Source organism: Malaclemys terrapin, chromosome 7, assembly GCF_027887155.1.
Source record: "Malaclemys terrapin pileata isolate rMalTer1 chromosome 7, rMalTer1.hap1, whole genome shotgun sequence".
Taxonomy (NCBI): Eukaryota; Metazoa; Chordata; order Testudines; family Emydidae; genus Malaclemys; species Malaclemys terrapin.
Window position 1 is genome coordinate 75,031,804 of NC_071511.1, and position 24,494 is coordinate 75,056,297.

The following is a 24,494-nucleotide window of genomic DNA, read 5'->3' on the forward strand; positions in this document are numbered from 1 at the left end:
TCAGGAAAAAATTGCATTTCCCTCGTAGGATAATATAGAATTCTGAGGTTGATAGAAACATAAATTAGACGAAAACAGAATTATTAAGTGCTATTGATAGAGCTAAGGATTCTGAAACAGCACCCAGGGTCCTTGATTACACCATATTTAATCTAGTTGTATAACATTTTTGTATAACATACATGCATTTTAGGCCCCTCATATTGGATTAAATTTCAGTCTTTTTAGAGAGGCTATTTATATATTTCCTTTACTGGTTGTTACACACCATCATGAACCTTCTCGTTGCTGAAAAGCAGTTATACTGTGCAGCACTGCAAAAGTGAAAAGTATGTATTTGGATCAACAGAGTATCTTATCTGTCTTCACCACTTTCTTTACACACAAACCTCTATCTGTCTGCTCAAGACAACAAAAGAGAGGGGTCATAATCACCCCACTCTGGTTTAAATCAGCAGTTGGGAGAAATTATTAATTTTTAGTGATGCATACAGTATTATGGAAACATCATTTTTAGCTTAAATATCTTCTCAACTGTGAAATATGCAAACTCCTGTTTATCCTAAGTTAGAGGTTTCAATTAAACAGCAGTCGTTAAATATAAATCCCAAAGCAGGATAACATAACATTGGGCTTCATTCTGAAAAATATCAAACAATAACCAGTAATAAAAATGCATCTTACATTCTTTTTATACCAATGACAAATGCTTCTCCATTTTCCTTGCCTGTTGTGCTATGTAATCAATGCAGTTATTAGACTGAAAGTACGGTTGTTATAATAGGCATTATTAAGACAATAACTATCCATATTTCCAACTCCACAAATCTTTTCTACAGGTGAAACCTACAAAGTTGCTCTTTATTAACATTCTGATAGCAATATTCTACTTGAGTAACCTTAGCCCTTATGCTTTAGCAGCAACCTGTTTCTCTGAGCTTGATGATGGATATAAAAAAAAATTAAACAAAACCGATGCTCTGCTGTCACTTATACCAATGTAAAATCAGGAGAACTTTGCTGAAGTCAGTGGAATTACTCTGGATTTACACCCAAGTAGCTGGGAGCAATATTCAAACCACGGAGATTAATTTAACAGTTTGCACATCAACTTAAAAAAAGTGCTGCCAATTTCCTTACTAATAATATTTTTACTCTCCATTTTTGTAATACCATCTTAGAGGCTTAAAAAAATTTCTTTCCCTATCAAGTTTGCATACTTTCCAGTTTCTCAATGCTGAAATGTACAGTATATTTAGTTCCTATTCCATGTGTGGAACCCACAACCATATCAGAGGGAAATGAATGGACAGGCTAAGGGCAAGATACGCCCCCAGTAATTTCTAACAATTTTTTCATAGGTCAAATCTGGGGCTTACCTTACCTGACAAAGCATCTCTCACCAAGGGTAACCATGGAACAGATTGAGAGAGTCAAAATAACTTTCCTTTTTTGCTTCAAGTACCATATATAAAATGGCCTGATTCCACCACCATTACTCTCACTGAACTGTGTCTTAGTCTGTGAGTAGTCTCATTTACCTAGTGTGAGTAACTGTGGCAGAATCTGGCCTGACATGAAAAAGCCACCGAAATAATACGGATATTTGCAAATAGCTAGTAGCAGGATTTTTTTGGTTTTTTTTTAATCACTACAGCTCATCCCTCACTTCAGAATGTCTTCTGCTACCAAGTGAGAACTATTTAGTTTTACAGACAAAAACCTCTCTGTATAACCATGTGGGATTTCTCCAAGTCATCAGAGTTTCCAAATCTAGGAAGAATACTGAAAAAGGAATTTTCCTATTCTAAACACTCCTCCTCCTTTTATCTTTCAAAGGATGTTAATTCCACCTCAAAATATTTAAAGAAAACACCGATCTGTATTTTTCAGTGCAGTGCATAAAGATACTTTCTCCTTCCCCCACAAAATCCAAACAAACAAACAAGGAGAGAAAAAGGATGAGAGGAAGGATTCATATATCATGCAGATAGGTGCCATTTTACACAAGAAAAAACCTTACCCAGCAAGTTCACCACCTTGGGCCTGTGCCTGGCCTGCAATGGCATCCATGATAGCATCCTGGGAATACATGCTGATCGGGGTGTTATATTGGGCATGAATTATAGTGGCCTTGCCACCCGGGCCTTTCACCTCAATGGGTTTGTGTGTAGACAGGGCAGAGTCCTTCAGGACATTAGGGTTGAAGCGTTCCACATACTCAGTGCTGGGGTTATGTGAGAGTGAGATTTGGAGAAGAGACAAAGGGAGAAGGAAAAGAAAATAAGGACAAACAGGTGATAATTATAAAAAGAAAAAAGCAGCAGCAGAGGAATGCGTGCATGTGCCTAAGACATCTCACCAAAAAAGCATCTGTTCAGACTGCTGGAGAGAAGGAACACACTGCGTAATGGATAACATTAACAAGGATGCGGTTTTTGTGTTGGCTGATAGTTTTGTAAACTTGAGTCAGTTGCAGCCACAAAACAAAAATTATGGCAAATATAGCTGTTATATATGCATATGTAGGTACATCTATGTCTACACCCAAAGAGCTCCCCATGTATTCCTTCAATCTTTTTAGAAAGATCTTCTAAGGTACTAGAAAGTTTAATGAGTTGAAATAAACATCTGCTTCTCTCTTATGCAGAATTACATTTTTTTTCTATATGGATAATTCATCATGGTGCTATTTAGTACTCATGCTTTTCATCTTCATAGCCCTTTGCAGATATTAACAATTTAATCCTTATAGCACCTCTGTGAGGAAATGTGGAGGTTACCAAAATATGTAACCACTACAGGATAAATTTATTGCAAGGTCAGTCCTAAATCTGTCTACATCACAGTCGATAGGCCAATTGCACTCATTATCCTGAGATAGTTGCCTATTGTGACCTCCATGTGGGTAAGGATTTTTATTAGGGAAAATGAGGCACAGGCTGTTTAGGTGACACCCAAAATCATGGAGGGAAATCAGTGTCAGAGCTAGGATTTGAACGCCAGGGTTCCTCACTTTCAATCCTAAACTTAGATCATTAGGCCATGACTCTCAGCATCTTTGTAGACAGTGTTATACTCCTAGAGTTTAGCTTAAGTTTTTCCAACTAACGTTTTAAAATCGGATCTTCAGTCATTTAATTAACTGCTCTTGGCTACCACATGGGACACCAGGGTAAAATTCTCATCTGTCACCCCCACCTCCTCCCTCAACCCACCAAGGAAATAAAGTGTTTTGGGTGTTTCAGACACTATATGCTCATCCCTGAATGGTAGGGATTGCTTCACAGTGCTCAGCAGTAACTCTTCCAGTTTACTGAGCAACAATGAAGAAAAGGAATCTGCAATATTCATGGCAGGTCAGAAGGATCGGGCCACAGTATTGGCCTTTTAGAGTGTTTGTTAATAGAAGATGTCCCCTCAATCATTAAAGGAGAGAGAAGAAAATCAAGGGGGTGAAAAACTCTTCCCACAAGTTGTGAAGACTCCCAGCAGACAACTGACTTGAGACTTGCGCTGATTATCATAGGTGATCTGCTCTCCCATGCAATGGATTCCAACACCTGTAACAGCCTTTTGTTTGGTGAGATGCCTTTACTGAGGCCAACAGTAGAGAGATAGTTGTGCATTTCTGCAGCAATATTTGAGAAGAGCACTGACAGTAGCATGCAGCAGGGACAGGTGCATATAGATGCACACATACCTTATTGCAAACAGAGCCCTGCAATACATGCATAGACATTTTGAAGGAATTAAGAAGCTTCATTATGCATTTGGTACAAATAAAAAACATGCATTTATTTGAACATTTTCACCATTTTAAATGTCTCTTAATTAACATGTTTAATAACCATGAGAACATTAGTCTATTGATACCATCTTGTAAAATGACTCACAAAGAAAGAGAGACTGCACATTATGCCTACTATTGGCTTCTGAAAATCCCCATGTTTTGTTATTGAGGTGACTTCTCTTATCCCCACAATGTATCACGCCATTGGAGAGCAGTTCGGAATTCATAGACCCTGGAGATCATTAATTCAGTGCTCTCCCTCTTTTCCATTAATAGGAGAAGGAAGACTCAGTGAAGGTATCAGTTTACCTAAACTGAAGCTGCAATTTGTATGAAAATATAATCCAAATCAATCCAAAAAAGGGCAAGAGGTCTCAGGGATGCTTAGGCTCGCATAAAAATTACTGATTTCAGTGTTGGAATGTGGAATTGAAGCAATTTCACTGCTCTCTTAACAGTCCTTCGCAAGGCAAAACATCAATTGAAATCAATAGGCATTTCCATAGAAAGAACTAGAAAAGGTCTCTTTCAACTGCAGAGTTTCTACTGCAATGTCGTGTTGGGCGGGGAGGAAATGTTAATGTCAATACAGGATGCTCAGTGCAGGACCTTTGGCAGAGGTGAGGAGCCAATTCTAGCAGGAGCAAGAGACTAACAGCTACAAATCTGGGATCAGCAAAAGATAATGCTGACAGGCATTCAGCAGGTGAGCAAAATTTATACAGCTTGGTAGCAGAACTCTGGAAGTATGCAGGAAATGTAACAGAAGAGTGTAAGATAAAATATAGCCCATACTTTGACTTCTGCTACATCGGCCATACAACTCCAGGGAAAAATTCAGTCCTAAGCGTAAGTGGGAAAAGGCTCTTCTGACTTCAATGGAAGTTTTATCCATTTGTTTCTAGCTACATCAAGGGCTTAATGTGGGCACCACACACTGCCAAATCAGTGTAAATTACACATATGTTGCTCACCCTCTAAACGCCAATTCAAGTTGAACTACTCTATCATTTCCACCCATCCTCTTATCAGTTAAACTTGATATTTAACTTGCTTCATCATTTACTTCGCTGCTGAATTTATCCCAATCTTGAGTTCCCATCAGTTTCTGGACTTCCAGAATGTTGCATGGGCAAGAGCAACTTTCAATCCAGAGAGGTCAAGCAGGAATTCAGAAAGGATCTTTCTGCTCGCTCCTCAAAATTGAAGGTCAAAGTTGAAGGGGAGTTGGGGGAATTTCCCTGCCTAAAAGCTGATGGGTCAGATCCTCAAGTACATACTAACTCCTTATTCAGGCAGAATTCCCGCTGAAGAAATGTACATCTTAGATATTTAAAACCCAAGAGCTAAACATTGAAGTCAATGGGAATTTGGCTGGAATTGGACTTCAAGATTTGTATCTATCTCCTGAAGCTAAAAATACATTGGTAATTATATAATAAAAACCCTTTAGCCAAAGCCCACAAAATCCTGGGGGTATGAAGACTATTGGAAGAATTAAGAAGAAATGCATGTATGACTTCAGGGAATTAAAAAGATCTGAAAAGCTCTTCAAGAGTTGAGCAAGTTCCAATCCAAGTTACATTTGCAAAGTTAGGGTATCAACATGAAATTCTAAACAAGCAGGAGAGTTTCAGAAATATTGTTAGACTAGAACCACTTCTGGATATAGTAGCCATGTATGATGCTTGCCGCGCCAATCTGGTCTTTTTCAATGCTTTTACCTTGCAAATAGACACAGCAAGAACATATGGGCTCATGCTACCCCAGAAAACAAATCCCCAAACATACAGCATAACACGTACACACTATTTGATACTAACTTGGCAGCAGTGTTGGCTATGACCTAGGGAAGAGAGAAAGAACAAACAAACAAAAGGAACAATAGTTTTAGAGTGTCAAGGGCAATATGTATTAACAAGGGTTTATAAAGCTTTATCAAACCATCTACAAATAGGAATAGAAAGCAACAGTATGCCTAAAAAACCACAATGGATTAAGAGAGAGGAAAAATGTAGGGATTATAGTTTATCCACAGAGACTTACTAAGGTACCAAGGCATTCTGGCTGATCCTTGACAACATTTTTATTACTGTGCATCACTGGAAGTATTGTTATTGAGGGTTACAGAGGCAAGGAAGCAGAACTATTTGCAGGCTGTATACTCCTCTTGAAATAACACGAGTGGGAGAGATTATATCCTTCTCCCTAGACACTAAATATTCATGTATGTAATGCCAGTCCCATCAGCCTGGCCCCGTATAGTCAATCCAGTGAGCAGGATCTGCTGAAGAATATCCAAAGAAAATATCAACAGATATTTGAAGGAAAAAGCCCCTCTACTTAACACATTACTGATCTGAATCTGATCTCACTTATATTGGTTTTACAGTGGTGTATATCAATTGATTTCAGTGGTCACTCCTGATTTTACACCAGTTGTCTCCCATGCAATCCCCTGTGGCCAGGGAAGCCTCTGAGGTGCCCTGCTAACAATTTTTCCCTCCAAGGGCTTTTTAAACTCAACAAAGGCTTTTCTTGTCCATTCAGTATCCCTTCTTGAGGGTCCAAGTTTAATCACATAAATAAAGCTTCAAAGTAAAACTCAGTGTCCAAAAATACAGTCCATCATTTTTAACCTTTTATCAGGTCACTCCCAGGCTTTTCCTACTTTAAATTGCAGTAGTGAAACCTCACGTCCTAGGTCTTTTTGCTAGAGCCTGCTCAGTTCCCAACAGTCTCCAATTTACCATACTCCAAGACCTTCTTGACTGAGGCCTTTCCTGTCTTTGCAGGCCACTCCCAGACCCTGCTTAGCTGAAGTCTTGCGCTCAGGTCTAGAGCCACAGATTTCTGCTTTGGCTCCAACCCCCTGGCATCAGGGTCATCCTTGCAGAAGCCTTTTTTATTTCCTGAGCCTCCCCCTTTTCTGCTGCCCTTCATAAGAAATTACATGAGCCAACCGAGGTGTGCCCTTTTGGTAATCACGGGTGGCTAGCCCAAAGCCCTCCAGTCTTTTAGGAGCAAGCCACTCTGTTACAAGGCCTGAGAGCATTAATTTTGTAGCATTAATATAGTGTCTTTTTGAGGTTAGTAACAGGACATAATGCAGGAAAAAACAATATTTACGTAGCATCGTTCTCCACTGCATTAACAATAACTGGTTTTAGCCTGCCGAGCAACTGGAAAGCAGCACAACACAAGGAATCAGAATTTAGGTCTCAGGCAGGCAGAAGCTGGGAGCATGACAGAAGCAAGGAGCTCAGACCTCTGGTAAGCGGAAGCTCCTTATATCATTCCCCAGTGACCTCTGCTAATGGATACAGAGAATGGTACTGATGGGATCTGGATGCTCATTTTCACATAGTCTTTCTCAAAGCTTTGAGAACATGAATCTTTGCCTTCCTTCTTGCCCCATCCCTCTGGATCATGGATAGCAGATCATGTCTGTGACCAAGGAAAAAGTGGACAAGATTCCATGCAGAGATAGTCAACAGCATTATTTTCTAATTGGCTACATAAGACACTTTTGATAGATCTGGGCATCATCATCTTCCCAGTTGCTTCTGAAACATTTCCAGCCTTGGGAGTGAATCTGGGTCTCCCACAGAGCAGTGCTGAGCAGCATTACGACTGGATTGGCCCACAAGTTAGGTTTGGTTCCCCCTACTTTCATCTCAGTGACTCTTTGGAGTAGCTTCTTCTTTACATAAGGTTTTTCTGCAGCTCTGTCACTCAAGTTTATTTTTAATTAACAAAAAACAGTGCAACGAGCCAAAGCTGTGGCATGGGGCTCTATGCGGTTGCATTTGTCTGGACATACAGTCACAAAATGCCTTTTTTTCCAGTGTCTGCCCCTCAGATTCTCAGCTTCGAGAATATTCTGCCAGCTTTGTAAACCATGCAATGAGCCAAATATATCTGTCTTTTACAGGAATCAGTAGAGATATATTAGGAACAAGTTGTAGCCTGTAAGCAGATCAGTGATTCTATATCCATTTTAGGTATGTGCAAGACAGCTGAGCAACCGCTTACAGTGAAACATGGTGTAATAGTATCATTTTCTGAAGTGAACTCTGATGGCTATTCTAATCCTCTCAACCATGTCTGTGCATAGAAAACAATATTTTTAAGGTAGAACTGGAGTTTGTAAAATACCCCTTAAAAGAGAGAGCAACCGATTCTTTGATGGTGGAGTATGAAGAACATGCACATGTAAACTATGTTTCATAGACAGAAAAAATACTGTGCACACATTAGTCTTCTGAGAAGTGGTCAATATCCTCAAATCTCAGCAAAGATTTTTCAGACCTAAACAGATTATCACAGCTCCCTCAAGCTACAGTAAAGCTTAGCCTCTCTTGATATGCTGGGTTGAGATGATAAAATTTTCTCCAGCTCAGTCCCACACATCATTTTAGTTTATTTCTAAATATGGGCAGGTACTGAAATACGCAACCTGCTCACTCAAAGATGCCACAGAGTAACAAGCTGGTAACCCTACCCCCCTGACACACAAACACATGCGGGACAGGTATTTACTGCCCTAGCCAAAGACGTGCAGAATAACACAGGCTGGAATGAGAATCCATACATGAGAATCTATGACTCATTCTCAATCTGTGTTAATGTTCCCCAATGCAGAACCTTTACTCCATTAAGATCTGCTGCTAACACTGTAATAGGCACTCCTGCAAAAAATGTTTACCCTTGCCCTGTGATAAGCCCTTAATTCCAGAAATGCATAAGAGGAGTAAGGGCCTGGGAACTCAGTAAGAGACAGAGAAATCAATCCAATCTTCCTTTGCACTTGCTGACAGAATTTTAACAAGGGGCTCCCCAGAGTCCCCTTCAATACATCACTGGATCTGTTTAGATGTTTCACAGGATACAAGTTAAAAAAAATCCCAAACATTTAAATATAAAATACACCTGGGATCTACCTGCCTATGTAGGTTCTTATAGAGTATCACATATAGACTAGTACCAATCAGAGTCGGAGCTGACCTTGCAGAGCCTGTTTTGCTTATGCACATGTACTGCTTTTTATGAATGTACAAACCCAGAAACACAGAGAATCATGGATAACATAAGCACTAAACCTCTAGCAGGTCTCAAGAAAGCTAGTATTCCTTTTTAGATTGCAGTCCACAGGGCTTCTCACTTCATGGATAACATACAAATGGAAATGGGGGCCCGGGAACACGGAATTTTCACAACATGCTACCATTACAGAGACACTTGTGAGGAGTAATTTCAGGCTGTTTGTACTTTGCTGAGTGCTTAACAGCTATCAAAACAGTTCTTTCTTTCCCAGGTTGGGGTCCATTAACTGTACATGATTTTTCATATTGCCCCATTTATTTATATGTAAAAAAAGGAGGCAGAATTGGCTATAATTTATTAATATGTTACAGATACTCACACAAAAGCACCCCAAAACCATATTCAAATTCAGAATGAAATCTCAGGTGTGGGTACCATGATGAAAGCTTTAGCTTTGTTATTGGGAGTCTTACGCTTAAACTTGGAAAGATTCAATTTTTATTGGTAAGTGTCAGTAAGTTTTGATGTAAACACACACTCTGATGAAAAAAATATTTCCATTAGTAATAATCCAAATTTATAGCTTAGCAATGTAAGAAAGAAAAGTGCTGCTTGAGAACCCGTTAGAGTTTGATTTAAGGATATTTCCTTTGTATATTTTGACACGTCACGTTGACAATTTGTGTTTTAACGATTATAAGGCTTTACATTTTTGAATCTCAATGCCTACGGTCATTAAATAACTATTGTCTGACACCCCTGCCCCAATTTCCTGCAATTTTGCACAATGGTGAAAATATAAATTGGAAAAAAAATTACGTTTAAAAATAAATATCCATATTATCTATCCAAATTATAAAAAAATTAAAATTGAATTCTGCTGAGCCTTCTTATGCTATGTCTCAGTATATTACCAGCAGGTTACAGATGTGCACCAAGAGGAGCTTAAATTATTTTGTGAGAGTGCTTGTGCATATATGTGGGAAGAAGTGGCACATATAGAAAGGCAGTGCTATGAGGTAGGGGGATTACTGTGGAGCTGGTTCAGTGTCCCTATTTTGTTTGCCTCCTTAAGGACAAATGCTTCTATTATGTGGCCTGATCCAATGCCTATTGAAATCAATGGAAAGGCTCCTACTGATGTCAGTGAGTGGCAGATGCAACCCTATAGTGTGTATTTTTTTGTAATAGTACATAGTAGGAATACTCAGGCAGTTCATCTGCCCAAAATTTACCTAAAGGAAAATACAAGGAGAAAGGTTAACAAGGGATGTGAGGAGGCCAAGACAAGGGAGGTAAGATGTGCTACTGAGGAGCTGTGAGCGCTAAAACAGGTAGAGAAATGATACTTTTCATCATGAAAAATGTAAATAAAAACAAAAGCTTTTTTTGGTCTGTTTCTGCTGAAAAATGTCTTTGAATTGAAGTCTTTTATAACCAAATGTAGACAGCACTTTTGAGTTTACAGTGCTAGGGCTTGATTGTGCTAGTGAGCGCTAGGCTCACTGTCTTGCATCTTGTGTAGTCATTTACACTAATGCAAACTGAGTGCATACTGGTGTAAAACACTATCAACTCAGAATAATAGCATTTTACATCCACTTTGCTCTCATGTAAGTGACTCTGCAAGGTACTGGGCAAAGGAGAATCAGGCCCCTATTGTATTTTTCTCTTGCTCTCAGCCCATCATTTTGTATATTATATTGAGCTAAAGGAAAGCTTTGGTGACTAAATTGTGTCTCAGGGAAGTTTTCCCTTTATCTACCTGTCAATATACTTCTGCATTGTTATTTGAAATACTCTTTTCCTTAATCAGACCTTAATTATCCAAACAGAAAGGCGGACACGGGATTTATTCAGATAAGGGTGCTGAAAATTCCTTGTTTTTCCTAAAACACATTGGGAAAAATGACTTCATTTCAGATAAAGACAGCTCTGGGGTAACTGACTTATAGGTGTGTTTGTAAATTAAAATATCATAAATAAAAGTAGAAAGGTGGGAAAGTAACTCTTTCCCATGTCTGTCATTTATTTCAACATTTCTGTAATGTAGTCCAAGCTTGTGGCAAAAATATCTGCTCTACAAATACAGTACAGCACTGAACAACTTCATATTCTGAAATAAAACTAGGTGGGATCACCTCTATATCTTACCAGGTGGATAATAACTATTGAGTATTTCTTTCCACGCAGGTGGAATAGGGCTTAGATTTGAGCTGGATGACATTCAAACCAAGGGGTCAAACTAATAATAATTCAATCTCAATTTGCACCGGAAAGTGACTACATTGAGGAAAGTGTTACAGAAGTTCACTGCAATAGATTAAGATTGTTATCTTAGCTGCTCCAGGCAATTTCTCTTTAGAAAAGTGTAGTTTCAGATCCCTTTTACAGCAACTTCCATACAGGCCTGTAGTTGATATTCAGGTCAACCAGATTAAGTATAGAGAATTAAACTGAAGAATACCAACATGCTGGTTTAGTCACAGGTACCTTAACCACAGTGTTCCTCCTCATGCCAGGATACCCAGTAGCCAATCTGTAATACAATTCAGGATACCAAAGACCAAGAGTTGTTATGAAATAGCACCATGTGTCCTGTTTGAGGTGGGGAAAGGTTTAATAACTATTTTTCAGGACATCATTAATGATAATTACAAGACAAATTCACAGTATAGTAACTGATTTTATACTTCACTCTTCAGCTAATTACTTACTTACTGAAACATTGAATTAATCACCATGTTACCTACCCTCTAGGAAGTCCACCTTCTGAAGCCCTTCGTTTGAGACTTAATTTATGCATCTCAGCCATTTCCTTTAGAGTCTCTGCTGAGTAAAGGCCAATGGGGTTGTTATATTGCCTTGCAGGGCTCAGCTGGTGTTTAGGACTACTGCCATCAGTGAACACAGGACTTAGTTTTGAACCTAGGTTACTCTTTGCAGGTGAAATGTCAGGTGTCACAGATAGAGAGGCCATGGAAGTTCTAACTGCAGTGGTCTTTAAGAAGGAAGAGCTATTTGAACAGCTGATCTCCTGCTTGCTGAGGTAGCCTGAAAACGTTCCATTGGTGGCTAAAATACTACCCAAAGGCCCAGTCGCTGTGCTAGTTAGAGGACTGAAGGTTGTTCTGTTGCCACTGATTTCCAAAGCAGGGTCCTGTAGTAGCAAACATGCAGGCCAAGAAAAGAAAAAAAGAGCAATCATAGAACACATGCAAAAAGAATATATCTATATCTATTGCTTTCTGTATATATTCATACACTTGAGACAAATAGATTAGTGGCTGAGGTAGCCAGCCTTTTGATAAAACAGAACATTCAGTTGATCTTCTTTCAATAGGGTGGGACTACACACTCAGGCATTTTTTTTAGTTGAAATATACAAGTTAAAATTTAATGTCAAAAGAGCTTCTGTTATTAGCTGAAGATATAATTAGATATCATTTGATAGACTATATCTTCCATTCATTCCTATGATAATTAAGGAAATCTGAATGGTTTGAGGTCAGTCCCATTTGAGGCAATAATATACAAGTACAAAAATCTATGCTATTAGCTAGAAATTTAAGATCTAACATTTCTGAAATCACAGCATTCAATTTCTCACGAACAGTCCTAAAATTAATGAAGCCCTTAAACTGCATTCTTCTCATAGGCTCCAGGTCATGCTAATAAGGCCATGCAACATGGTTAGCAAGTAGGCTGAAAGAACTCAAGAAGGTGTATTAATCAACAGGTATAGTTTCTCTTTTATGCGTGTGCATAATTTCCATTTAAATGAATGGAAGTTAAACAGGCATAGAGCATGAAATTGCACCTTAAGTGTATAATTCCACATCTGTGATTTGGATGTTTTTTTCAAGCTAGGACACTATGGAATATTGTCTTTGTGAGGATCTCAAGAAGTCCTCCCAATATCGGACATATGCAAGACCTCCTGCTGGTGCCTCACATTAGAAGCACATCTTAACTTTCTAAAATCCACTCTGGAAAATAGTAGAAAAGTATGCGTTTTGTTAAATATAATGTCAATAAATGGTTTCCTACCAATGCTGCAAAGTACAGATTAAATAAGGTTAATAATGAAAACAGGAAGTAATGACATTTTCAGTAACACATTCCACACAAAAAATAATCAGCAAATCGTAAGAGAATTAGACCATAAACTATGAAAAGGACAACTCACCTCCTCTCCCTGCTCCCTCTCATTCAAAAGTTTTGAGCTAGTGCTTGCTGTGATCTAGATCAGCGGTTTTCAAACTGTGGGTCGGGACCACAAAGTGGGTCATGACCCTGGGGTTGCCAGGGCTGGCTTAGACTTGCAGGGGCCCGGGACCAGAGCCAAAGCACAAGACCCACCACCTTGGGGCCGAAGCTGAAGCCTGAGTCCCACTACCCGGGGCCGAAGCCCGAGGGCTTCAGCCCTGGGTGGAGGGGGTCAGGTTACAGGCTCCCTGCTGGGGCTGAAGCCCTTGGGCTTTGGCCTCCCCATCCAGGGCGGTGGGACTCGGGCTTTGGCTTTGGCCACCCCACCCAGGGCGGTGGGGATTGGGCTTTGGCTCAGGCTTTGGTCCTCCCTCCTGGGTTCATGTAGTAATTTTTCTTGTCAGAAGGGGATTACGGTGCAAGGAAGTTTGTGAACTCTTGATCTAGAGCATTGCCTGGTGCCCCTTCAGCACAAATTCACCCCAGGTGTAACTCCACATAAGTCAGTGGGAGTTGAGGGCAGCCAGCATTTCTCAGGGCATACAGAGTATCTGGCAGGACGGAACCTTTAGATCCAGCTAAACTGCCTATATTTCCATCATTGGCTCACTGTGGTGTATCATAACTAGGATATTGTTTTTTTGTATTTTCTTTAAGAAGTCTGTCTGTCTGCTAGAGGGAACGGCTGCAAGAAGATTAAAGATGAAGGATCTTACAGAGCAAGAGAAAGATGCTCTGTTTTAACTCTCATGGGCATTTTAAATGTATGTAGTCTCTTTGTTTTCTCCTTAATTTGAAATAAAAGACCATCTAGATCTTAAGAACATGGTTTTCCAATTTGTGTTTGGAAAATCTAACTCATAAATCCACCACACCAGTGTTCAGCATGTCTTTGTCTTCATAATGCCCAACTTTTTGTGCCCCTGTTTTGCTATTAAACCAAAGCTAGTTCCAATAAATCCATTCCCTTTCATCTTTTAGCCTGGTTGGTACCTCAGTTCAATAGTTCAAACTCTCCTCGTGGAAGGTGTCTTTGTGAGACTTTTTTTTCTGTTATGTTATGGCAGCTCACTTGATAATGGAGTATCCATGAGCAATCAGCATAATTATTATATATATTATCATAATACTTAGGAGCCCTAGGCATGGAATCCAACTGTGCTAGGCACACAGAACAAAAAGAGGGTCTCTGCCCCAAAGAAATTCCAATCTTAAGTGCATGTACCTCTTGTAAAACCCTTCTACTATACTTAGATTGTAAGCTTTATTTTTCCTTCAGTTTGTTTATATAATTTGAACGAAACAGGACAGCAGCAGACATTTTCCGGCATTGTTGTATCTGTTGAATGCCAGTGTATAGTGAGGCACTAGATAAAGCATTTGGATGAATGGGAATTTGTGGATTTCTTAGTGTATATGTGATATCAACTTGCAATCTATCCCAGAAGCTTAGAGTCCTGTCTTACAGCTAATTTACGCTGATCCTGATTCAGAGCTGTAGAGGGGGCACCTTTTCCCCACCCCTGTGCATGTGGACACTTAGAAGCCATAATTAATAACCACATGCTTGGAAGCACAAGATTGGAATGCCTGTCAGTGTTGCTGCCAGGACTCACATCCCAGGGGAGCGTATCTAAAAAGGGATGTAGCCCCTGCAGCAGCAAAGGCCAAGAACACCGCTCCAGACTGGAGTTGAAGGCTAAACCTTTCAAAGGTTTTGAAGGAGCTGCTACTCAGTAAGTCCCTCAGTGACCTCTGGGGGCACTCTGCCTCATACAGGGCTATAATGGTTTGCAGGATCATATTTGGACATCCCAAATCTGCAACCCCACTGGCTTCTATGAGGTTGCAGAGGGTGTAAGCCTGAGCAGAGTTTGGCCTTCAAACTGAAATTTACAGAGTCAACGATGTCATTGTCAGTGAATATTAGTTACTCGCATTGGGTCTAATTATCCACTGTTGGCTTTCGGGTGTGAGGCCATTGAGGCTATGGAAAATGATTATCTTAATGGTATATTTCAAACTACTGCTTTTTACATATTTTGTCCATAATTAATCACACACTTCGGTCAATATGTTCTGAACTCAAAAAAAGTCTGCAAATAACCCTTGGTAATTGCCTATTACAGGCGTCCAAGTATCATTAAACAAATAAAAAACAGGATTTCCACCTAAAATATATATTTTTAAAGAGGAACAAATGCACAATCCTTTCTCAGATAATGAGTCAACAATTACATAGATGCTCTCCTTCTGAAAGCTGTACATCCTGGCAGGACGGAAAAATCAAGGTGAAACACATACAACAACAACAGAAGGAACATACAGCATCTGATGAAGCTAGATCTGTAGGTTAACTAGAAAAAAAAAACATTTCAGAATCAATGAAAATTTAATGCAGGACTCCTTCCCCTCACCTCTGATATAGGGAAGGGTACTGTGGGGGGAAATTATTAAGTGGTGTTAGCGTGAGCTCTAGAAGAGAGAAACATTTTTAATCAATAAAAAGCAACCTAATAATATTTGGCAGAACTGTAGATTAAATAAAGGGATGGTTATAGGAAAGGAAATACTGTGGATAAGGGGACAGAAAATGAAGGCTGGTGGGGTTGCCATCCTTTAGCTTTTGGGGGAATTTTGGTTATGTTCCTCAAATATTTTCTAGCTAGGTTTCTTAACTGCATGTTGGTATTGATTTATTGTAATAGCTGATTACTGGCATAGGAAAACAGAACTATGTCCTACAGTTTACACTGGAAACCTGGGGGCCATGTTTGAGGTTTTTAAGTTAAGACTGTGAGAATTTTTGGAGACAAGGGGCAATTTGTGGGGTAAAGTGGAAGGATGGGGATATGGACTTTCAGCATCAGTATAATTTTCTAAAAGAACCATTTTCCACTGATCAGCTTATTTGGCTGTTTCCTCTCATGACTGATTAAAGTACCTGTTATTTGGTTCATTCATAAGAGTATATTTTAGATTAAATTATTGTTCTGTTTGTTTCAGTCTAGTGGCAAGAACAGATCAATGAAGGAAAAATTTATTGCACTTCTGAAATCTGAATGTCAGGCTTCTAGTAATGAACATCTCTTACCATTATATCTAATGAAATTATAAGTAGTCAGCAGTGACTAACATTTCCTTGTTCCCCATCTTCTCCCCCCTCCACCCATTCCACCCCATCAAATTATCCCTGTGGCTGGAAAAATGGGCTAACATTTTCATCTATAAAAGTCTGTTGCTACCTTTCTGCTGACCAGAAGAGGAGGCTCTAACACTGGGCATTGGCTTCCTCCCTAGAGAAAGATGCTGTCACCTTGCTGAGATCCCTTGCTACATGAAGAAGTCAGGCAGCTGGATTCTAATTTTCCAGTGTAACGGTGAGATACCACATCAATGGATGAGCTTAAAAATGATTATGTAGAGGAGAACACAGAACATTTGGGGGTGAAAAGAGTTTATTATGAAGCATTAGCTGAGTCTGTTCTTTGTTCTCAGTAAAACCATTTTTTTTACTTTCTAATAGTCATCTAACTTCTCTAAGGGCAGAACACTCCCCTTCACCTGTGGGACAGGAGGGGAACTTCAACATGGGCATCACTGGCTTCTAGAGTGGGAGGTACCAAAACAGTATGCCAATTTGTCAACATGCTCCACTTTCATCCTCACCCCAAAGAAGTCTCTTTACAGGCATTGTGTGGGTTAGGGATGTGGGGAGGGATGGACCAGGGTGAACAAGAGCTGACTGAATGAACATTAACTTGTATGGATTCCTTACATGGTGTGAATTCTGCTCTAGTACAAAGGTGGGACTCAAGGGGCTTCTGGGTATGGGGACCCACAGCAGGGCATTGTGTTAATGCACTATTGAGACTGCACTGTTAAGCACTCAAGTCAGGAAGTATGAAAGGTAATGTTAACTCTGACCTTACTATGAATTGGGATACAGTCTTTAATTAGAATATTATACCAATTCTTTGAATGTCTACAAGAATGATTTCAAGTTTTTAGAAACATTAATTATTTAATTTAGCCTTGCAACACCCATATTAAGAAGCTAGTTGTTACTATTACCACTTCACAGACAGGTGAGCTGAGGCACAGAGAAATTAAGTGAGTTGTCCAGGGTCATACAAGCAGTCTGTGGCTCAGTCAGGAATAGAACACAGATCTCCTGTTCTGTGCCTTATTCAACAAGACCATCCTTCCTCTAACTATGATTGCTGGTTATTTTACATACATGTTCACAGTGTTGTAGACTATACTATTCATAAACACAAGGAGGCTCAGATTCCGACTGGGACTCTGAGAGCTACCATAATAGACATATTAATTACCATAATAATTTTATAGCATCATATTTCATAAATAGTACAGAATATGATGATATAAATAAACATTATATCATAATGCCTATATGCAAAAGGACAGAGTTAAGGCAGTGTGTTGACCCTTAAATTTCATACTTCCTCACTTGTAGATGCTTAACTATGAACCCTAATGTTGCATGAACACAGAGCATTTATGAACCTTTAGTTCAATTCTCTGGAAGAGTCCCCATCTCTCTTTCCTCCATTTTGAATGACTTCTAATCACAACTGTTCTCAGTCTTGGATATATCCTTCTATTCTTTCAATATTTCATGCCTAGAGCTGTGCAAACAGCTTCATTTAACTCGCAAATGATTAATCTTGTTTTGAGTTGTTTGGTAAGCAAAAAGTATACTGTGATCCAATCAAACATTCATTCCCTCCAGCAGCCCCGGAGCCCAGTTGATCTCATGTATCACAGACGTTCAGCTCAAAACACAGATTAGCTGAAGAAAATGAGGAGACAATGGGCTCCACTGGGGATGCGGGAGCATTCCTACCAAGCTGAAAAAAAATTGATTATGCCTTTCAATAGGCTGAAGTTGCACCTAATATGAGTTCTTATATAATCAGCTGCTGACAGCAGTTGAAAAGAAATACATGCTTGCAAATTAGCAGGAATTACAATTGAGTCAGCAGAAATAATGTGTATGGTTTATATCAGCCACTGAACTTGTCTGCACATGCAAGAGTCCTTAGCTGCATGCATTATCCCTGACCCGGAAAGACTACCCCTACAGGTGAGGGGACAGCTTGGCAATGATGATTTTATAATGTAGCCACTTGCTCTCTGGGAGCTGAAATGAAATCAAACTAATTTCATATGGGCCACTGCAGTAGCCATCAGATCAACTGGAACTAGATACCTAGCTCTGTGTCTCATTGACAGTCCCTTAAAGCAGCCAGTCCCCCAATGCTAAGGCTATTCTAAGATGGCTTTTAAAAAGTAACAAGTTTTATTTTAAACAAAACTTTATTTTAACAATATATTTACTGTAACATACCTTACCTCAACATACATGAAATACTAGTTTACATCAGTAAGATCTTTTTTATACCATATTTGAGATCTCTGCTTTAGTGATTCAAGACATTCATGCTCCCACTATAATGCCCTCCCAATACACCATTAAAGAGGACTCATTTCAGCTACTGAACTCATTGACAATTTCACTCTACATGTACCACACGTGACCTGGTATGCATCTACTGCAATCCTCCTAGCCCAACATGAGAGAGACTGAACTTCCTCACAACCTCTGGATATACATCTGATGCCCCAATTGCCTTGCTCTAAGACATGCATCGTCATTCCCATCCCAACTGTCCAAGTCTCCCAGAATCCCTGGACAAGCACCCTAAGCTGACCTACAACTGCCAGTTTCTTTCCAGTATCACCTTGGACAAATACCATGACTCACCTCTGAGGTGTAAAACCCTCTTCAGCCCTGCCAGAACTGCTACCCCAACAACATCATTTCCACTCCTAGTTGCTACTAACTACACATCATACTCGCAGACAAGAGATCTAGCCAACCTCACCCACAGCTGTGAGAAACCTCTTAGCACACTTGGAAATGGGATAGGACCCACATCCCAGCTCTTTGAAAAACCCTTAGCAAACACCAGAAATAATCCTACATCCAACCTACTCCCTCACCTACAGAATGTTCAGCTTTAAGGTGACATGCACCTATAAACTAAATGTCTGTGCTTAGGCAATCTAAGACCTTTAATTCTCATAACACTATGAAGGGCTAAAACAGAAAATACAAGTTGAGCTGACACTCCAGCAACTATATCAAAGATATCTTTATGACTTTTTAAAACCAACAATATTTTAAAGAATTGATATGTATTTAACCTCCTCCCTTCCCCCTTCTTATATATTTACCATATAGAAACAACTTTGGTAAGATAAGTGACCACTTAGGAGGTATTTTAATTGACATTTGCCAGACATGGAGTATAGTTAATTATGGAGTTATCAAAATGTGATCTCTTGAAACTATGGCTTGCCCATGAATGAGCAATCTCTGGAGCTGTGCAGGTCTGTCACATCCATTCAGAAGCTCCTGGGAGTCAGTGTGTCACATAGAAGCCCTGGAGAAGTTCCAATACATGAAGAGATGAACAGTTTACTAGGTCACTCAGGCTGCTTTGGAGGCTAAAAATTCTCTGACAATTTCCTTTCAGGGAAATACAGAACAAAACAATCCCAACTGGGCTGGTGAAGAGGGAGACTGTTCTAAACAAAAGACTGGAACGTTCTTCTTTTCCATGAGAATTCATAGTGATATTCCGTATTTCCTCTCCAATAACCTTCTGTCCCACAAAATAACAGCCTCAACTGGTGAGCCCCATAATATTCTAGTATGAGAAGAGGCACACATTTCCATCATCTCTCTGGATGAAGCAAATGGACATACACTTTGACTCCTCTTCCTTTCCCGCAGTGCCCTCTGTAGTCTTCAGAAAAAATATATAAAGGGGAACAACTCCCTGCAGGATAAATTTTAATATTTCTTCTTTCCCTGTCCAAATACCCATAAGGCACTTGAGTGACATAATATTGTTTCTGACTTGACTCAAAAGTGACTGAGCAGGTTCCTTTCAAATTTTCACAAAATTAATTAATAAATAAAAGCAAACATTTCGCCCCAAGATGATATCTTGTATGTTAGTTTCAACATGTCAGCAGTTGCTGCAGGGAAGACACAAACCTCCTGAGCTCAGAATTTGGAATGCACAGTATTTATAAGAAATGTTCGAAGCTGACGTGTACTCTCTGTTATTGATTTGGGATCTTAAATGGTTTGTCTTGTTTCTTATTTTATGTCATTGGGTGTGTGTGTGTGAAATTAGCTCCCACAGAGTAGGTAGGATTGACAGTAGGGACTGCACTTCCCTGTTTATCCAATCAATAAGAGTACAGCTTGGACACTGGTAGTCCAAATTTCCTCCTCACTGAGCTGCCAATGCACTGCATAGAATCATAGGAGTGTAGGACTGGAAGGGACCTCAGTAGGTCATCTAGTTCAGTGCCCTGCACTCAGGGCAGGACTAAATCATAACTAGACCATTCCTGACAGGTGTTTGTCTAACCCATTCTTAAAAACTTCCAATGACGGAGATTCCACAACTTTGCTAGGCAATTTGTTCCAGTGCTTAACCACTCTGACAGATAGGAAGTTTTTCCTAATGTCCAACCTAAACCTCCCTTCGTGCAATTTAAGCCCATTGCTTCTTGTCCTATCCTCAGAGATTAATGAGAAAAAAATTTCACTCTCCTCCTTGTAACAACCTTTTATGTACTTGAAAACTGTTAACATGTCCCCTCCCCATCTCAGACAACCTCTCATATCTAGGGATAGGAAGATACACAATTGCAGCCATTCATAGTCTCTGGCCACCCTACAGAGACTGCAGACACAGTTGCTAACTAGACAGTGAATGCTAGCAGTGGTGATGGCTTTTGGACATCTATATCCTAGGAGATGGACTTAGTCCATGGAACCTGAGCCATCAACTTTCCCCATCATTCACTGTTCATCTTTACATTAAATTAACCTCTATTTTTTGGTGTCACATTTATTAACTGACCTGACAAGAAGGCACAGCTACCAATAAAGATTGTAAAATGCCTTAATGTCATCTAGTCTAGCCAATCAACATGTTGTCAGTTTTAGTCAATTTTTAGCTGAGCTGAGCCATATGCTAATGGGGTTTTTCCTCAAGTGCTTTGGGAAATGACTGTATATTTTGAGAAGCTTTGATAGGCTTAGCTACCTACAGCCTAGAAGAGAACAGAATAAAAAAAAGTCAGAAATGCTCCAGGTGCTCGGAGAGGATTAGACCGGATACCGATTTATGTTTATGTGATTTATGTTAGAGTCAAATAACAAGAAGCACTAAAGAGATAATATGTTACATACCTTCTGATGGGGAATTACAGGCCTGGGAGAGTCAACTTTAGGTGTGGCTGTTGGAACTGGAGCTGGGCGTTTAGATCTGGGGATCAAAACATTCCAAAAAAAGATTAATAATCAGAACAACCTCGTCTCTTATTTTTTTTAGATCCTTTCAAACACCTTTTATATTTCACTGAAAAATTATCCTTTATCCAGAGTGAAAGCCATATGTAGAAACCAGCCTAGCCTCTTGTCAACCACCAACATTCTGTCTCCATCAATAAGCAAGATCTTCCCTTCTGCTTTTAGGGTAGAATTGCCAATTTTGGTTGGATGTATTCCTGGACATAATCTTTCATAAAAGATTAATTTTTAATTCCGGGAGACTCCAGGACAATCCTGAAGGGTTGGCAACCCTACTTTAGAGAGATCTTTGAAATCTGAATTAAACTTTTAATTTTTAGCAATGCTGACAGGCCAAATATTCAAAAGTGTCATGAGAGATGATTTTGGGAAGCTTCAATTTTTGGGTGCCTAGATCTAGATATGCGGAGCCTGAGTGTCTAGGTGCTGAGCACCAACAACTCTAGTTGAAGTCAATCTAAACTGGAAGTGCTCAGCACTTCTGATAATCAGGTCCACTGTGTCTTAAGATGCACATTCTAAACTTGACAGGTTTCAGAGTAGCAGCCGTGTTAGTCTGTATCTGCAAAAAGAACAGGAGTACTTGTGGCACCTTAGAGACTAACAAATTTATTTGAGCATAAGCTTTCGTGGGCTACAGCCCACTTCTTTGGATGCACTATGTAGCCCACGAAAGCTTACGCTCAAATAAATTTGTTAGTCTCTAAGGTGCCACAAGTACTCCTATTCTAAACTTAAGGCATCTCAAAATCATAGGACACTTTTGTAAATTTTGACTTCAGCATCATGTACCTGAACAGATTTTTGTTACTGACAGTTTAAATTAATGTAGTGCTTCTTCAGACAACGCACAATCAACCTATGTAACTCTTTGCCTGAGGATGTTGTGAAGGCCAAGACTATAACAAGGATAAAAAAACAACTAGATAAGTTCATGGAGGATAGATCCACCAATGACTATTAGCCAAGATAGGCAGGGATGATGTCCCTAGCCTCTGTTTGCCAGAAGCTGGGAATGGGCGACAGGGGATGGATCACTTGATGATTACCTGTTCTGTTCATTCCCTCTGAAGCACCTGGCATTGGCCACTGTCAGAAGACAGGACACTGGGCTAGATGGACCTCTGGTCCGACCCAGTATAGCTGTTCTTATGTTCTTATGCCATATTACAAATCCTCCTCTCTTCCTCAGAGAGAGACTGTGGGCTTCATTTTGGACAGAAGAATTAAGGACCATCACAAACCACACCACCTTCTGCTCCATCTGCAAGACACTCTTCTTTGACCTGCCTCCTCTAACATAAACACAGAGCATCTTGTACATTTAAAAACAAAGCCCTACTAAAATAAAACTCTGCACTGCACACGCATACACACATTCTCCCCCTAAAGAGAGCATGGGAGAGAAAATGAACCACACTCAACAGATATTAATTATGCCACTTAATGAATTGCTGGAAGGTGTTCAGATGCTATGTAGAAAGGGATGGTATAAGAACCTAGATAGGGTAGAATAGAACAGCTCCATGAAATCTTCTGCTCAATGAACAGGGGGTGGTCAAAAAATATAACAGAAAATACTGGAGTGTGCCAAAGATGGAATAAAAAATAATATTGATAATACTGTACTGCCATTATATAGATCGGTGTTATGTCTTCTCATGGAGTACTATGTGCTCCCTTGTCCACTGAGTATCTTATCTGGTACACATGTATGGACTATGAATGTTTGTTTCAGACCCAGTGAGCAGTGCAAATATTTTATGTCAATTGCAGATCTACAGCAAGCAGTCATAAACCACATACACATCCCTCTGAGGCTCCTCTGGAAAACATTTGTATTGTAGCCAGGGCCAGCTCCAGGCACCAGCTTCTCAAGCAGGTGCTTGGGGCGGCTGCTCCAGAGAGAGGCGGCAGGTCCAGGTATTCGGCGGCAATTCGGCAGACGGTCCCTCACTCTGCCTGGGAGTGAAGGACCTCCCGCCGAATTGCCGCTGCAGATCGCGGCTTTTTTGTTTAGTTTTTGTTTGTTTGTTTTGGCTGCTTGGGGCGGCCAAAACCCTGGAGCCGGCCCTGATTGTAGCAAAGGGATTCATTGATTAAACTGCGCCATCACTTTCACTATTTATTCTCTTTTAGTTGCCACCTTACCATAATGGATGTCATTAACATGCTATATCATCTGTTCTACACATTATTGATATGCTGCATTTGTCATTCATAATACTGCCCAGATGAGGCTTTTTTTTTTTCAAATTAACTTTGCGCAAGATTTCAAAGGCACCAGCACCACTTTAAAATAAAAAAGCGTATCTAGATAACTCTGCTCTCAACAACTACAGCTCTGACATTTATCACAGAACACAAAGACTTGCTGGATTTAGCATAGTTGGAGTTGGAGGGGTAGATAGAAGAGGTGAAGTCCCTCAATGGAAATGAAAACTCATGTGTTCACAGAGGACCATTGTCCTTCAAGGAATGTCTAAATTCAGAGGCACCTTCTTCCTCAAACCCCTCTTGTTGGATAGTCAAGTCCTAGTAATTATGTTCATGACTTGTTCTGTTTTTTAAAGTGAAGAAATTGCCATTGTACACTTGTGTGTTGAAGTCTAAGGTCTACCCCATCAAGGGCAACATTATTTTATTCACAGTGTTTCTCCTTACTTGTTCTATCACAGAAGCACACAGAAAGAATGAGTCACATGTTTGCAGTTTTTCTCTCCATGAGATGCACTGAAAACATGAGTTCAGTAGCTCTGGATCATTTATCCTTTGCTTTCACTTCTGCCATCAGGATCAAGTGGGCACCACAGACAGATCATTGAGAGATCAGTGTAGAAGGTGAATGAAGTTATATTTTTGAAAAAAGTCTTTTAGGATTCCCAGATCAGTCAGGGTGATGTCATCTTCACAACTAGGGTGCAATTTTGGTTGGACGTGTTCCTGGAGGCTTCATCACATAACATAATCTTTAATTAAAGATTAATCTTTAATTCTTGGAGACTCCAGGACAATCATGGA

At 39.8% G+C, this 24,494-nt stretch overlaps 1 protein-coding gene across 17 annotated transcripts in view; it reads right to left on the bottom strand.

Annotated features, from left to right (window-relative positions):
* LDB3 (LIM domain binding 3) overlaps positions 1-24,494 on the bottom strand; it is a 199,067-nt gene that overhangs the window by 84,172 nt on the left and 90,401 nt on the right. For 9 of the 17 annotated variants that reach the window (XM_054034562.1, XM_054034563.1, XM_054034564.1 and 6 more), the window contains 2 exons: positions 21,354-21,429; positions 11,593-11,999 (listed from right to left, as the gene is read on the bottom strand). In XM_054034562.1, coding sequence (XP_053890537.1) covers positions 11,593-11,999; positions 21,354-21,429 — 483 coding nt within the window. Of the gene's footprint in view, positions 1-2,023; positions 2,228-5,598; positions 5,640-11,592; positions 12,000-21,353; positions 21,430-24,494 lie in introns of all 17 variants that reach the window. The other 8 variants (XM_054034577.1, XM_054034569.1, XM_054034567.1 and 5 more) reach the window with 2 other exon arrangements.